Source organism: Schistocerca piceifrons, chromosome 8 (assembly GCF_021461385.2).
Source record: "Schistocerca piceifrons isolate TAMUIC-IGC-003096 chromosome 8, iqSchPice1.1, whole genome shotgun sequence".
Classification (NCBI taxonomy): Eukaryota; Metazoa; Arthropoda; class Insecta; order Orthoptera; family Acrididae; genus Schistocerca; species Schistocerca piceifrons.
In genome coordinates, this window is record NC_060145.1 from 140,474,937 (window position 1) to 140,490,199 (window position 15,263).

At 38.7% G+C, this 15,263-nt stretch overlaps 1 protein-coding gene across 1 annotated transcript in view; it reads right to left on the reverse strand.

Annotated features, from left to right (window-relative positions):
• LOC124711168 (cap-specific mRNA (nucleoside-2'-O-)-methyltransferase 1) overlaps positions 1-15,263 on the reverse strand; it is a 284,326-nt gene that overhangs the window by 18,718 nt on the left and 250,345 nt on the right. Inside the window, exon 17 of the mRNA XM_047241092.1 lies at positions 9,140-9,254. Within this exon, the coding sequence (XP_047097048.1) occupies positions 9,140-9,254 (115 nt within the window). The remainder of the gene's footprint in view (positions 1-9,139; positions 9,255-15,263) is intronic.

The window sequence follows — 15,263 nt, forward strand, 5'->3', positions numbered from 1 at the left end:
GTTCCCCCACGGACTGACAATATACATTACCACACGTTCCTTTTCTTAACACGGAAAGGGAGGTACCATCTTTACAATATTTTTAATATTATTTGAAACAAAAGAAATTATGTCCTTGAATGGAAGAAATTACAAATAGTGCTGACAGTAAAACATGGTAAACCACCTAAAGGAGCAACCTTGTATCGGCCAATAACACTCCTGAGCTGTGTCCATAAAGTGTTGGAAAGGAGGCTGAAACATAGAACTGAGAGGTGGTATGAGCACTACAACTTGTTACCCACAACAAATTTTGGTATTGGAGAGGAAATGGCATGAACAAAACACTAATAAAATTAGTAACTGATACCTAGATAAGTCTCAGTCATGTTTATGTAGTAATTGTTTTTACTGACTAAAAAACGATTGAAAATATAACCATATCAATGCTGGCTGCCAAAATGTGGAGGCACAATATTCCCAGTAGCTTCAGGAGCAAACTTACTCACTTTCTTTTACATCTATCACTGGTAGTAAGAAGTAGAACTGGCTAGGCACAGAAGAGAACGACAAGCACAGGGCTACCCCAGGGATTAATTATCTCTCCCCTGCTTTTCAAAATTTTTTACGTTGGACCTACGCGATACTAAGCCACAAAATGTAACAGATTTACAGTATGCTGGTGACCTGTGTATATATTCAATGAGTGACTCTTCCTGGTGGCCTGCTGAAGATGGGTTAAGCTATGTGTAGACTGCACCCATATATGGTGAAGAATGGCTTGATATATCACCTACTAAGTCTTTGGTTCTCCTCTTCTCCGGGGTTACTTCCATGGAGATGCTGATTCTTAGGCTGTACTAACTACCAGTCCAGACAGTAGTTGTAAATATTAGACTCCATATTGACCATAAGCTTTAGTGGATGGCACATATTACAGAAGCTATCACAAACTGCAAAAAGTCCACTAATATATTGTGAGCTAGCATGGAAGTTAGCTGGAGACTGGAAGCACACATTGGACCAAGATTGTATCATGCTTTGGTACATTCATACATACATTATGCTTGTCTTTCTTTTGAGTCAGCTTCAGAGGCATGTCTAAGATGATTAGACAAATTCCAGTACAAAACACAGAGTATGAATCTGATGTTACATATACTATCACAAATAGGAATCAGGAAGTTACCATATGCTGGGTACAAAGCACACTGTCACATAGCTGGCAATGATACAGTAGACAAACTAGACAAAGCAGCTACCTATGACAGAGCAAGATTACATATATAATTATCAGCTACAGCTCTTTTACGCAGCATTAAATCAACAGTCAAAGATAAGTGGAACAAAGGCAAGGAGTAAGACAAAGTGAACCTGGTGCTGACTCCTAACATCTAGCGTAAGAAAAACTGATGCTGCAGAAGATTCATAAACACTACAAGATGCCTCACATTCAACCGCAGTTGTTACAGAACACATCTACATTGTGCTGGTCTGGTCTATTCTGTGAATGTGCTGAAGAGGAAGATATCAATCACAGCACAAACACATACAACACAACAAGCCATCTTCAGCATCTGTGTTCAATATTGAAACTTCCTGGCAGATTAAAACTGTGTGCCGGACCGAGACTCGAACTTGGGACCTTTGCCATAGGTAGCTGCTTTGTCTAGTTTGTCTACTGTTTCAATGCCAGGTATGTGACAGTGTGCTTTGTATCCAGCATGTGGCAACTTCCTGATTCCTATTTGTGATATGGCAAAGGTCCCGAGTTACGGGTCTCGGTCCGGCACACAAGTTTTAATCTGCCAGGAAGTTTCATATCAGCACACACTCTGCTGCAGAGTGAAAATCTAATTCTGTGTTCACTATTGTTTGCTGTTTGCTGACATGTTACAGTACTGCGCAGCTTGAAAGACTTAAGAGAATATATTGCCTTTTACAAGCCTTTCTGTTGAAAGAGCATGTCAGCTTCTACATGATTCCACTGTGATTTTGTGTTTATGATGGTGTGCACTGTATTAAATCCAATGTGTAAACTGCTGTTCTATGTGTTAAATCTTACATGTACAGTCAGTTCCACAAGAAAGTGTACACCATTACCTGTAGGAAATAAAAGACACCATTATAAATATATGTTTACATGAAAATACATGTTATTACTAATTGCTGCCATTATCGATTATAGCTTGGCACCTTTTTGGCATGCTGTTCACGAGACCTGCTGCATATTCTCTTGGTAATCATCTCCATATCATCCTGATTTTATATGACAGCTGCTTTGAAATATGTATTTGATTTCCTTTAAGCTTCATCTTAATATACAACCAAACATTTTCGATCGGATTTGCATCCGGAAACATTGCAGGCCGATCCATTGTGGACACCCCATTGTCTTGATGCTTGCTGTGTTTCAAATCATTATCCTCTTGAAGCACCCGGTTTGCCTCATTCAAACCAAATAGCTTCTTAATGAATCTCAGGAGGCATGTTTGACAAATATTGCACATATTTCAGTATTTAAATTGGCTGCACACAACAAAACAAAATATTCAACTCTCACAAAGTTTATTTATACACTGTACAAAAGTGCATTAAGTACAGATTTGAGACTGCTACCATGGATGATGCTGCGGACATTACATTTAACATTATGGTGTACACCTTCCTGTGGAAGAAAATCATTCTTTTTTGTGTGCCTGCTGATGACCCAATGCTTCTACTATTAGGTAAGTTCTCTCCTTTACTCCTAAATTGTTTACATTCTATGAAGTATTAATTAAAAAAAAAAAAAGCCACTAAATGAATCAAAATTATAAGTAGTCACTGAGTAATCTATCTAGTGGAGAAACTAAAAATAAGGGACACACAACTGGAACACCGAATTCTGTCTTTGAAAACTGTTTTACTGCACAAGTTTATTATAAAGTTTATTCTTTCAATAACTGCACGAAAATCAAAATACTAAGATAAGTGACTGTGAAATAAATATTAATCTAGAATTATTCAACAAATGACAGTGACTCAATCTTATAAGACATCTGTAAAATAGTATATAGATCGTGTGAAATAATTTGCTCTCCTTAACAGCAGTTTATCAGAAGTCAATGGGATTGAAGAGTTACAAGTAATTGGAGCAAGGGATGACGAAAAAATTGAAGAAATGTATGATGAAATAAAAGAAATTATTCAGATAGTGAAGGGTGATGAAAATTTAATAGTCATGGGTAACTGGAATTCGGTAGTAGGAAAAGGGAGAGAAGGAAACGTAGTAGGTGAATATGGATTGGGGCTAAGAAATGAAAGAGGAAGCCGCTTGGTAGAATTTTGCACAGAGCACAACTTAATCATAGCTAACACTTGGTTTAAGAATCATGAAAGAAGGTTGTATACATGGAAGAACCCTGGAGATACTAAAAGGTATCAGATAGATTATATAATGGTAAGACAGAGATTTAGGAACCAGGTTTTAAATTGTAAGACATTTCCAGGGGCAGATGTGGACTCTGACCACAATCTATTGGTAGTGAGCTGTAGATTAAAACTGAAAAAACTACAAAAAGGTGGGAATTTAAGGAGATGGGACCAGGATAAACTGAAAGAACCAGAGGTTGTACAGAATTTCAGGGAGAGCATAAGGGAACAATTGACAGGAATGGAGGAAAGAAATACAGTAGAAGAAGAATGGGTAGCGTTGAGGGATGAAGTAGTGAAGGCAGCAGAGGATCAAGTAGGTAAAAAGGCGATCGCTAGTAGAAATCCTTGGGTAACAGAAGAAATATTGAATTTAATTGATGAAAGGAGAAAATATAAAAATGCAGTAAATGAAGCAGGCAAAAAGGAATACAAACGTCTCAAAAATGAGATCGACAGGAAGTGCAAAATGGCTAAGCAGGGATGGCTAGAGGACAAATGTAAGGATGTAGAGGCTTATCTCACTAGGGGTAAGATAGATACTGCCTACAGGAAAATTAGAGAGACCTTTGGAGATAAGAGAACCACTTGTATGAATATCAAGAGCTCAGATGGAAACCCAGTTCTAAGCAAAGAAGGGAAAACGGAAAGGTGGAAGGAGTATATAGAGGGTCTATACAAGGGCGATGTACTTGAGGACAATATTATGGAAATGAAAGAGGATGTAGATGAAGATGAAATGGGAAATACGTTACTGCGTGAAGAGTTTGACAGAGCACTGAAAGACCTGAGTCGAAACAAGGCCCCCGGAGTAGACAACATTCCATTGGAACTACTGACAGCCTTGGGAGAGCCAGTCCTGACAAAACTCTACCATCGGGTGAGCAAGATGTATGAAACAGGCGAAATACCCTCAGACTTCAAGAAGAATATACTAATTCCAATCCCAAAGAAAGCAGGTGTTGACAGATGTGAAAATTACCGAACAATCAGTTTAATAAGCCACAGCTGCAAAATACTAACACGAATTCTTTACAGACGAATGGAAAAACTGGTAGAAGCCGACCTCGGGGAAGATCAGTTTGGATTCCGAAGAAATACTGGAACACGTGAGGCAATACTGACCTTACGATTTATCTTAGAAGAAAGATTAAGGAAAGGCAAACCTACGTTTCTAGCATTTGTAGACATAGAGAAAGCTTTTGACAATGTTGACTGGAATACTCTCTTTCAAATTCTAAAAGTGGCAGGGGTAAAATACAGGGAGCGAAAGGCTATTTACAATTTGTACAAAAACCAGATGGCAGTTATAAGAGTCGAGGGACATGAAAGGGAAGCAGTGGTTGGGAAGGGAGTAAGACAGGGTTGTAGCCTCTCCTCAATGTTATTCAATCTGTATATTGAGCAAGCAGTAAAGGAAACAAAAGAAAAATTCGGAGTAGGTATTAAAATCCATGGAGAAGAAATAAAAACTTTGAGGTTCGCGGATGACATTGTAATTCTGTCAGAGACAGCAGAGGACTTGGAAGAGCAGTTGAATGGAATGGACAGTGTCTTGAAAGGAGGATATAAGATGAACATCAACAAAAGCAAAACGAGGATAATGGAATGTAGTCGAATTAAGTCGGGTGATGCTGAGGGAATTAGATTAGGAAATGAGACACTTAAAGTAGTAAAGGAGTTTTGCTATTTGGGGAGCAAAATAACTGATGATGGTCGAAGTAGAGAGGATATAAAATGTAGACTGGCAATGGCAAGGAAAGCGTTTCTGAAGAAGAGAAATTTGTTAACACCGAGTATAGATTTAAGTGTCAGGAAGTCATTTCTGAAAGTATTTGTATGGAGTGTAGCCATGTATGGAAGTGACACATGGACGATAAATAGTTTGGACAAGAAGAGAATAGAAGCTTTTAAAATGTGGTGCTACAGAAGAATGCTGAAGATTAGATGGATAGATCACATAACTAATGAGGAAGTATTGAATAGGATTGGGGAGAAGAGAAGTTTGTGGCACAACTTGACCAGAAGAAGGGATCGGTTGGTAGGACATGTTCTGAGGCATCAAGGGATCACCAATTTAGTATTGGAGGGCAGCATAGAGGGTAAAAATCGTAGAGGGAGACCAAGAGATGAATACACTAAGCACATTCAGAAGGATGTTGGTTGCAGTAGGTACTGGGAGATGAAGAAGCTTGCACAGGATAGAGTAGCATGGAGAGCTGCATCAAACCAGTCTCAGGACTGAAGACCACAACAACAACAACAACAACAACAACAACAACAACAGGTCATTCCCACTTTCAACATAGCAATCTGTTGTGAAATTCTGAAATGCATCTTATGCTTGCATATTATGAACTGCTCGGAAAATGGAAATGTCTGTTGTAGGGATTCATACTGATTCCACATACATTCAATTCCCTCTATTTTTCCATGAGATCCAGAGGGCAGCAGATGATGACACTTAGATTATTGCCACAGTTCTTGATTGCAGAAGGGATCCAATACAGTCTTGCACTATCACATGGTGGACAAAATACAAGTTTCCACAATATCAGACTGGTTTTTTATGTTTCAGGATTTCCTAGCGTATAGAACTCAATATGTTGTTCTTAACAAGCTGACATCGTTGTCTGTAAAAGCAGTTCCAGGTGTACCCAAGGGACTCTTATAAGAGGCCTATCCACAAAGTACATTATGTTTTGGAATTAAAAATAAATAAAGTATTGGAAATTTTTTTATTATATACAGATGAAAGCCACACTTAAATACTACTTTTCTACATAGTTGCCATTTAAATTAAGGCACTTATCGTAGCGATGGACGAGCTTGGAAATTTCTTCGTCGTAAAATTCGGCCGCCTGCGCCTTCAACCACGTGGTTACCTCTTCTTGAAGCTGTGCATCGTCATCAAGACGCTGCATAGCCAACCACTTCTTCATTGCTGGAAATAAGTGGAAGTCGCTCGGTGCCAGGTCAGGACTGTACGGCGGATGAGGAAACAACTCCCACTTAAAAGATTCGAGAACTTCACGAGTGGCATTTGCCGTGTGGGCCCGGGCGTTGTCGTGAATCAGCAAGATCTTTGAGCACAACTTTCCCCTGCGCTTGTTTTGTATTGCTCTTCTGAGGTTGTGCGGAGTTTGGCAATACCTTTGAGTGTTTATTGTAGTGCCTCTTTCCAGGAATTCCACAAAAATCACACCTTTTCTGTCCCAAAAGAGGTAACCACGTGGTTGAAGGCGCAGGCGGCCGAATTTTACGATGAAGGAATTTCCAAGCTCATCCATCGCTATGATAAGTGCCTTAATTTAAATGGCAACTATGTAGAAAAGTAGTATTTAAGTGTGGCTTTCATCTGTATATAATAAAAAAAATTTCCAATACTTTATTTATTTTTAATTCCAAAACGTAATGTACTTTGTGGATAGCCCTCGTAGATTCATTAATGTTAACACTATACATAAATGATCTTATGGATAACGTCAGAAGCATTGTGGTGCTGTCTGCAAGTGCTGATATTGTATAAAGCTCGATCAAAATGTTTGTGTTTGCGTGCACTGCTGTAATAATTACAGAAACCAATACCTGTATGTTAGAAGTATAGAAGTATTGACCCTGGCTGTTGAGACACTTGTCCCACTGTGGCACAAGACGGTGAATGGCTGTCTCATACAATTCCTGAGGCTGCGATGTTAACCAGTTCCGTGCGTACATCTGGACATTGTCATCCGAGGTGAATCATTTGCCCCTCAGAGCCTTTTTAAGGGGACCAAAAATGGCGGACTGTGGAGGGTGGGCGAGAACCTCCCATTTTAATTTTTGCGGGAGTGCTGCGACTGTGTTGGCCGTATGAGGCTTTGCGTTGTCGTGGGGCACAATGACCCCATGGGTGAGATTGCCTGCTCGTTTTGATTTGATAGCTTGGCGAAGGGTGGTCAAGGTTTGCGAGTAATGCTGGGCATTCACTGTAGTTCTGTGCTGCAGGAAATGAATCAGAAGGAAGAAATTCTTGGTTCCCTTAAAACAGGCTCTGAGGGGCAATCGATTGACCTTGGACAACGACATCCAGCTGTACGTATGGAACTGGTTAACATCGCAGCCCCAGGAATTTTATAAGACAGCCATTCACTGTCTTGTGTCACAGTGGGACAAGCGTCTCAACAGCCAGGGTCAATACTTCTGACATAAAGGTACTGGTTTCTGTAATTATGTCTCTGGATTGTTTCTTTTTGAATGTCCTTTATAGTTGCAGTTCAACACAAGACGCCAGTCGATCTGGGAGGCTAGCCTCATCTGTTAAGCCAAATCAAGTGGGAGATGCCTGAGCACCTGCCCTATAGTCTTGACCTCTAACCATGTGACTAACAAGCCTTCAGTTCCTTGAAAAGGCCATGAAGGGACATGACGTTTCCTGTCAGACGAGGATGTGCAGCAGGCAGTTAGAGATTTCTTCACACAGCAGGACACAGTATTTTACCAAATGGCTATCTCCAAACTGCTGCATCGGTGGGATGATTGACTCAGTGCTCATGATGATTTTGGCTTATTGTCATACTGATTCTGGACTGTACAGCCTTCAAACGGAAACTTTCTGATCACTCCTTATATGTAGGAACTTCATGCCAAAAAACTAAAGTGAAATGCAGGAAGATATGCAGAGAATGGCGTTTGGTGCAGGGACTAAATGAAATAAATAAATAAATAAATGTAGAGTATTGTTCACAAATAGTTGGAATGATGCATTACTGTTTTTTACATTATTAGTGATAAATCACTGGAAGCAACAACAGCTATCTATTATATGGGAGTAGCTATACAGTGTGACCAAGAGTGGAGTGGCCACATAAAACTAGTTGTGGGGAAAATAAGATACCAAACTGAGATTAATTAAAAGATTCTTTTGGAAGAATAATTCAACTATGAATGAGGTAACTTACAAAACTCTCGTTTGACCAATTCTTGAGTACTGCTTGTCAATCTGCAACCCTTACCAGGTAGGATTAATACAGCTAGTACAGAATATCCTATGGCAAGTGATGTATTTCAGCATGTGTTCATTTACTAAGCACAAAAGAGTCACATAGATGCACATCAAACTCCAGCTACAGACAGTACAAGAGGGTCACTGAACATCACAAAGATGTTTACTGCTAAAATTCTGGGAATGTAGAGTATTCCAGCAAGTATATTAAGTCCTTCCACAACAAACTATGAAATGACCATGAAAGTGTAATGAGAGAAACTTGAGTTAATACAGTGGCTTACTGCCAGCTATTCTTCCTGAGAACAACATATTGCACCTCCTATGACTGAATGTTGTTAAAAATCACATTTCATTAATTCTCAGCTTTGCAATTATGGCTTGCTGGACAGCTGTAGAGTGAACAACACAAAAGACCACTTTATACTGTAATAGGCTATATATTCAGTTATGGAATAAACAGAATGCTTGCCACCAAAACATAATACACACTTTTTGACTTTTGGAAGGGTCTTTTGATGACACAGTAGTCTCTGTAACTACTACAGCGAAAACTTCATGTTTTAGGCACCTGAAATGTTCTTGGTTGCAACTACTTATTTCAGGGGAAACAAGTTTATTTTTAAAAGCACAATGTTAGAAGCAGAGATACTATTATTTGAAAAAAAAAAAAAAAAAAAAAAAAAAAAAAAAAAAAAAAAAAAAAAAGGGTAACTGCAGAAGTTCTCTTCAAAATAAGAAAATAAAACTACAAATACTTACTGAGCTGAGGCACAAGCGTCACTTGGCCTGTGCTGATCATACAAGGAGTCTTTTCTGCTAGGGCAAGCATAGAAACAGAATCCTGTTTTCCTACTGCAGTGCCTCATCCAAGGATCTAAAATGAAGAAATACAAATGTTATTACTGCTTAAAAAATTATATGTGAACATTAACAGTGTTGCTTATTTAATAGTATGAGTTGGCTTAAAATAATGCCACTTCAACAGTAGTCTGCTAAGCAGAAGTTATGTATTTCTCTCCAAATAACGTACACAACTGCTAATTAGGAAGTGATCAACTTGCGTAATTCATATTCTCATTGGTGATAAGTGGTTTCTATGTTAACCCTCCAGCCGCAAGTGTTGGGCAGTTTTGTGTTCAGGTCTTTTTGTATGATTCTGAGGGGCATGCTGTTATTGCATTAGATATAATTTATGGGATGTACAAAGGAAGTCAGTATTTTCCTGTCAAATATTTTTGTTGTTGTTCTGAGGCATCAGAAGTCACATTTTACACTTTCTTGATATAGATGCACAAATTACGACCTATCTGATTGCATTGCAGATATACCCGAGGTGCCACACAGGTGTAACCAACAAACTGCTGCTAACAATTTACAGTAATATTATTAAATTTACATCCAAGCAGCAAGAAAATTCTGTACACATGCTATTTTGCTAACCTACGACCAGACACCTAAGCAGAAAAAGCACATTTACACTGCAAGTTCTGTCAAAGATATTGCACTACTTCACTTGCTGTATAACTAGTGTTTTTATTTTCAGCTACCAGGTGTCACTTAAAAATGGATGTGATTGTCTGAAACCACTAACAATAATAAAATGATGACTGATGGTAAAATAATGCAGTTGCATCAAAATGATTTCTTCAATTATCACTCAAGAGTAGTGGAATCTCAACAGTGGAAAAGATAAGACCAAAAAAGGAAGAAATCAGAGCTTTTAAAAGAGGCAAAATCATGGTCCAAAAATGGCAAGAAAAAAAAACAATTTGTGCTTTCAGAACTATACACAACCATAGCCTACTCAAAGTTGACTGTGATCCAATTCATCACTGCACATAAGGGAAACCAAAAGAGGTGACAGAATAATGAAATCTCAGTTGATATACAACTATAACAATACAAGGGGCAGCAATGACAGAGCTGATCAAGAATTTTCATACTACAAGACCACTTAGAGACAGCAGAAAAATATTACAAGCAGGTATTTTGGCATATCATTGAACAGTCTCTATTCAACACATTTATTATAACTTCCCTGCCCACCCCCAAAAGAGAGAGAGAGAGAGAGAGAGAGAGAGAGAGAGAGAGAGAGAGAAATCAAACATCAAGCAACACAAAGAAAGCATTTTTGGAATTCACGGTGGAAATAACTGAAGCAGTTTTCAAGAAATGCATACAAGTATCACCTCAACACATACAAATACAGTAGGACTAACATGAAGGTAGTTTATATCCCACACACTTTCCATAACCAATAAAAAAGGAACCTCATAGAAGGTGGACTGTATGCTGTTCCATAAGAAATGACGATGGAAAACAATGCAGAACCAAGTGCAAAGATTGCAATGCAGGCTTGGGGATGGAATTTTGCTTCAAGAGATACCACACTCAGAAAAATAGATCATGCCCGGAACAGATATTCAACCTTAAAACTATTTTAAAGATTAAAGCAATCAGGTCAAAACCAATAATCTGCACATTCGTTGATTTCAAAAAGGCATACGATTCCATAGACAGACAGTCTCTATGTCACATTCTCGAAGAACGAGGCCTAGACACTAAAACCCGAAAACTAATTGAACAAACACTAACAGAAACCAAATCAAAAATTAAATTCAGAGGGGAAATTTCGGAACCATTCTCAATTAAAACAGGAGTAAGACAAGGAGATGGGATCTCACCACTATTATTCAATATAGTTTTGGACAAAGTTATGAAAGAGTGGGAAGTAACACTAAGGAAACAAAGCTTTTGGAAGCCAATTGAACTAGGAAGAGGTAAAGGAAAATTGAACATCCCTTATTTAGCGTTTGCAGATGACTTGGCAATTATAACTGACAGTGAAGAAACAGCAGTAAAACAAATTGAGACACTTAAAGAATGTGCTGAGAAGGTTGGCCTGCAAATCTCCTTTGAGAAGACAGAATTCATCTGCTCAAAATTAGATATTTCGAAACTAAAAACAAAGTATGGTGAAATAACTAGAGTCAAGCACTTTAAGTATCTCGGTGAAGTTATTGAACCAACAGGACTTGAGAAAATAGCACAAAAAAACCGATTACAGAAAATCAAGAAAGCATTCGGACTTATTCAAAATATATATAACAAGAAATGTCTATCAAAAGGCACTAAAATCAGACACTACAACACAGTCATCAAACCAACAGTCACATATGCAAGTGAAACACTCTCCCTGAATAGAAAATTAGATTTACACGAAATTAAGAAAGTAGAGAGAAAAATTATTAGAAAAATCCTAGGACCACGATACACACAAGATGGATACAGGCTGCAGACTACCGAGACAACCGAAAAAATATCAAACATCGAGGCAGATATCAGGAAGAGGCGGATGAAGTTTTATGGACATATAGACAGATTACCTGGAAACAGGTTAACTAAACGTCTATTGGACTATATGACATCACTTAAGGCAACAATACCCTGGGTAACTGAAGTTAAGAAGGATTTGAAAAAGGCAAAAATTGACATAACAAACACATCAGACCGGGATACATTCAGAAGAAAAATCGACAAGTGGAAGTTTACTCCAGAGACGGAATCTAAACCTTTCCGACCAAAGTGGACCGAAGAAAGGAAGAAGGCCTTTGGGGAGGCAATGAAGAAATACTGGGAAAATAAGAAGAACATTAAGAAATGTTAATCACCTGCTTATCGTTCTCCCATGGGGACATTCGCTAATAATAATAATAATAATATTGAATGTGATTTCTCATTTCCCTGCATTATGTATGTTAAATGTCAATTAAAAGTCACTTTCAAATTAACCCTTTGGTTTTCTTGTTACATTCCTTTAATACAAGCCTTATAACTGTTTTCTAACTGTTGAATGAAATTGGTCCACAATTTTACATAGAAAACTCGCAAAATCACTCACAGTTAGAGATTAATAAAATACAGCCCAACTTGGCTACAAGGTCTATTGATAAAGTCATCTGAGTTATGGACGTCATACAAGCATTTGCACGGTCTTGGTAAACAAGCAAGATGTTCAGCTAAATCATATGTATGAGCTCCAATCTTGCTCGTTATTGTGTGTAATGGAACTCTTTATGAATTTTTGGAAGGTCATACAGTCTTGGTCAGACACAACCATGTGGTCTTAATCTCTTGATGATCTCTTGAAGCAAGGAGCAGGAGTTCAAGAGTGCAGAAGTTTTCCATTACATATGTCCTATAGGGTTGTACTCAATCCCCCTATAGGTAGAATCATGCAGCACATCATAGATGTTATCATCATACACACTATGGGGTAACAAAACAGTTGTATCGCCTTCATCAGTCTTCAGTACCACTACATCAGGGTCCTCTCGTAGATTTTGCAAAGCAGCCCTTTCTGCATACGTTAAGTTACTATGCTGAGGATGAGCTTTCACAAGAGCTAGTTTCCCTTCTTATTTCTTCTACAGAATTCAATGGAAGGCAAAAATATTAAAACGTGTTGCTCTAAGTGTAGGTGCAAAATTGAGTCCCTTGCTTAAAACAGACAGCATCACATCATCCAAATTTTTCTCTATAATATTGACAATGGAACGTCCTGCAGTTACCACTTGTGCTATGACTGCTGTGGCAAGATACAATCAAATTTTGACATCTACCAAAAACTTGAGTCCTTGTGGATCCAATCGAACTTGGTCAAAGTCACTCCATCAATCTAATTCTGTGATATAGGAGGAAGATGTGTTGCAGTTCAGACCATTTAGTTACATTCCAAGTGGTATCACTTTTTACAGAGGGTTCTCTTGCAGATTCTTTGGCACTATCTAGCATTAAGTTTCAGGGGGCATCACTGCTTTGTTCTGGCATGCTCTTTCCTCAATCTATTTTATATTCAACCAAGAACATTTTAAACAGACTGATGGTGTCCGAGGATTTCAAGGAGAGACTGCTTGAATCAGCTGCCCTTAAACCAGTTGTATTTTGGTGGTATGTGGACAATACTTTCATACTGAGGCCTCAAGAAGAAGATAAGTTAATGGGAGTTCATTCATCACCTCACATCCACTCATAACAACATTCGGTTCACTATGGCAACAGAGAATGATGGTTCTTTGACTTTCTTGGATGTTTTGGTTAGACAGAAGTATGATGGATCTCTGTAGCAGTCAGGTTTATCGTAAGCCTGCACATACTGATATGTATTCACAAGCAACAAGCTGTCATAACCTATTGCAAACTATGACCATGCTCAAAACACTCATACTCAAGTCTCAGATCTACATAGTTTGCCTAAAGAGCTCACCTACCTAAAGACAGTGCCCAGAAAAAAATAGATATCCTACCTAGCACATAAAAAGGGCACTATCAGTCAAAACTAAGAACAAGGAAATGGATAAAGAGGGGAATATACCAGATAATCTTTTATCTTTTCTTTCTTTTGTGGGCAACATCTTGTTTGAAATAGAATCCTCTGAAAATTTCAGGAGACAGCGATTTTCCATCCATCTACGATTGCAAACCATTTGGGATAAGTGAAGGACAACTTGTTATTTCAGAAGGCCAGAATTTATGAAATACCTTGCCAAAGTGGTATGGCTTGCATAGGTGAGGCCACACATACTGTGAAAGAACGCTGCACTGAATAACAATACTGCACCCGCCTTCTGCAACCAAGCAAGTCTGCTATTGCCAAATACTGTATTTCAACTGGACATTCAATGAGGGATAAGAAAACAATGGTACTGACCACAGCAACATCCTTTTGGGATGGCATTATTAAAGAATCCATGGAAATACACCTCATGGAAAATCTAATGAACAGCGATAACTGCATGGAATTCCATCATCTCCACAATTTGCTCTAACTGAAGACTATAGGTTACACCAATGGCCATGGTGAGTGGTAAGGCACAGGAGAGGTGAGTCCCATGGTTCCACCAGTGAGGACACTACTGCTAGGAAATGTGGTGCATCTGTAAACTTGATTTTGACAGATGCACAAAGCACACTATATATTGTGGAACAGAGGATGTCTTCGGCAGTCTTCATGACTGGCAGGTGCCCAGTTGAAATATCAAAGCAGGTACTAAATGAAAACCGACTGCACGTCTGTTTTTTAATTCAATTTGCCAGGAAAATTTTAAAATTCAGAAAATGATCTTGTTCGACACGGCTGGGCCTGCCCTCATTGATGTGAGGTGGTAATATGTAATGCACCCGGGAACATTGTCAAACATTATCATTTTGATGGTCCAGGTGTTATTGTGTGAGGAGGCATAATGTTTGCATGAGTGTAAGGCTCTCTAAAACTTACAACATGGTACATCTATTGGTCAATTCCATGGTTCAGAGGTGCACTCAGCCCTGACTCCCTCAGAGCACATGTGAAATGTGTTGGGGAGATGTACTGCAGAATGTCCACATGCACCAACGACCATCCTTTAGCTGTCAAATGTACTGATGGAGAAATGGAGTGTCCTACCACAAGAACTCCACGACAACCATGTGGCCAGCGTGGGCACATGCTGTAGAGCATGCACTACTAAGCACCATGTCCTACCTTTTGTCATGTCCAGGAGACCATCATGACTCATAATGACTAATGTGTAATTATTGTTTTGAACAAAGGTGTCATTTATGTTTGTTTCATTGTACAGTAATTTCACTTACCTCCCATACTACACTGTAGCAGTTCATTTTGTGTATGGTCCAAGTTTCATGAGCTATGTTACTTGGCAGTGATACATCTACATACATACCCCACAAGCCACCAAAATCATTGCCTTTCCTGTTCCATTCACAAACAGAGTGGGGGGAAAACAACTGTCTACATGCCTCCATATGAGTTCTAGTTTCTCTTATTTTGTCTTCACAGTCCTTCTGGAAGATGTGCACTGGTGGCAGTAAAAATGCAGTCAGT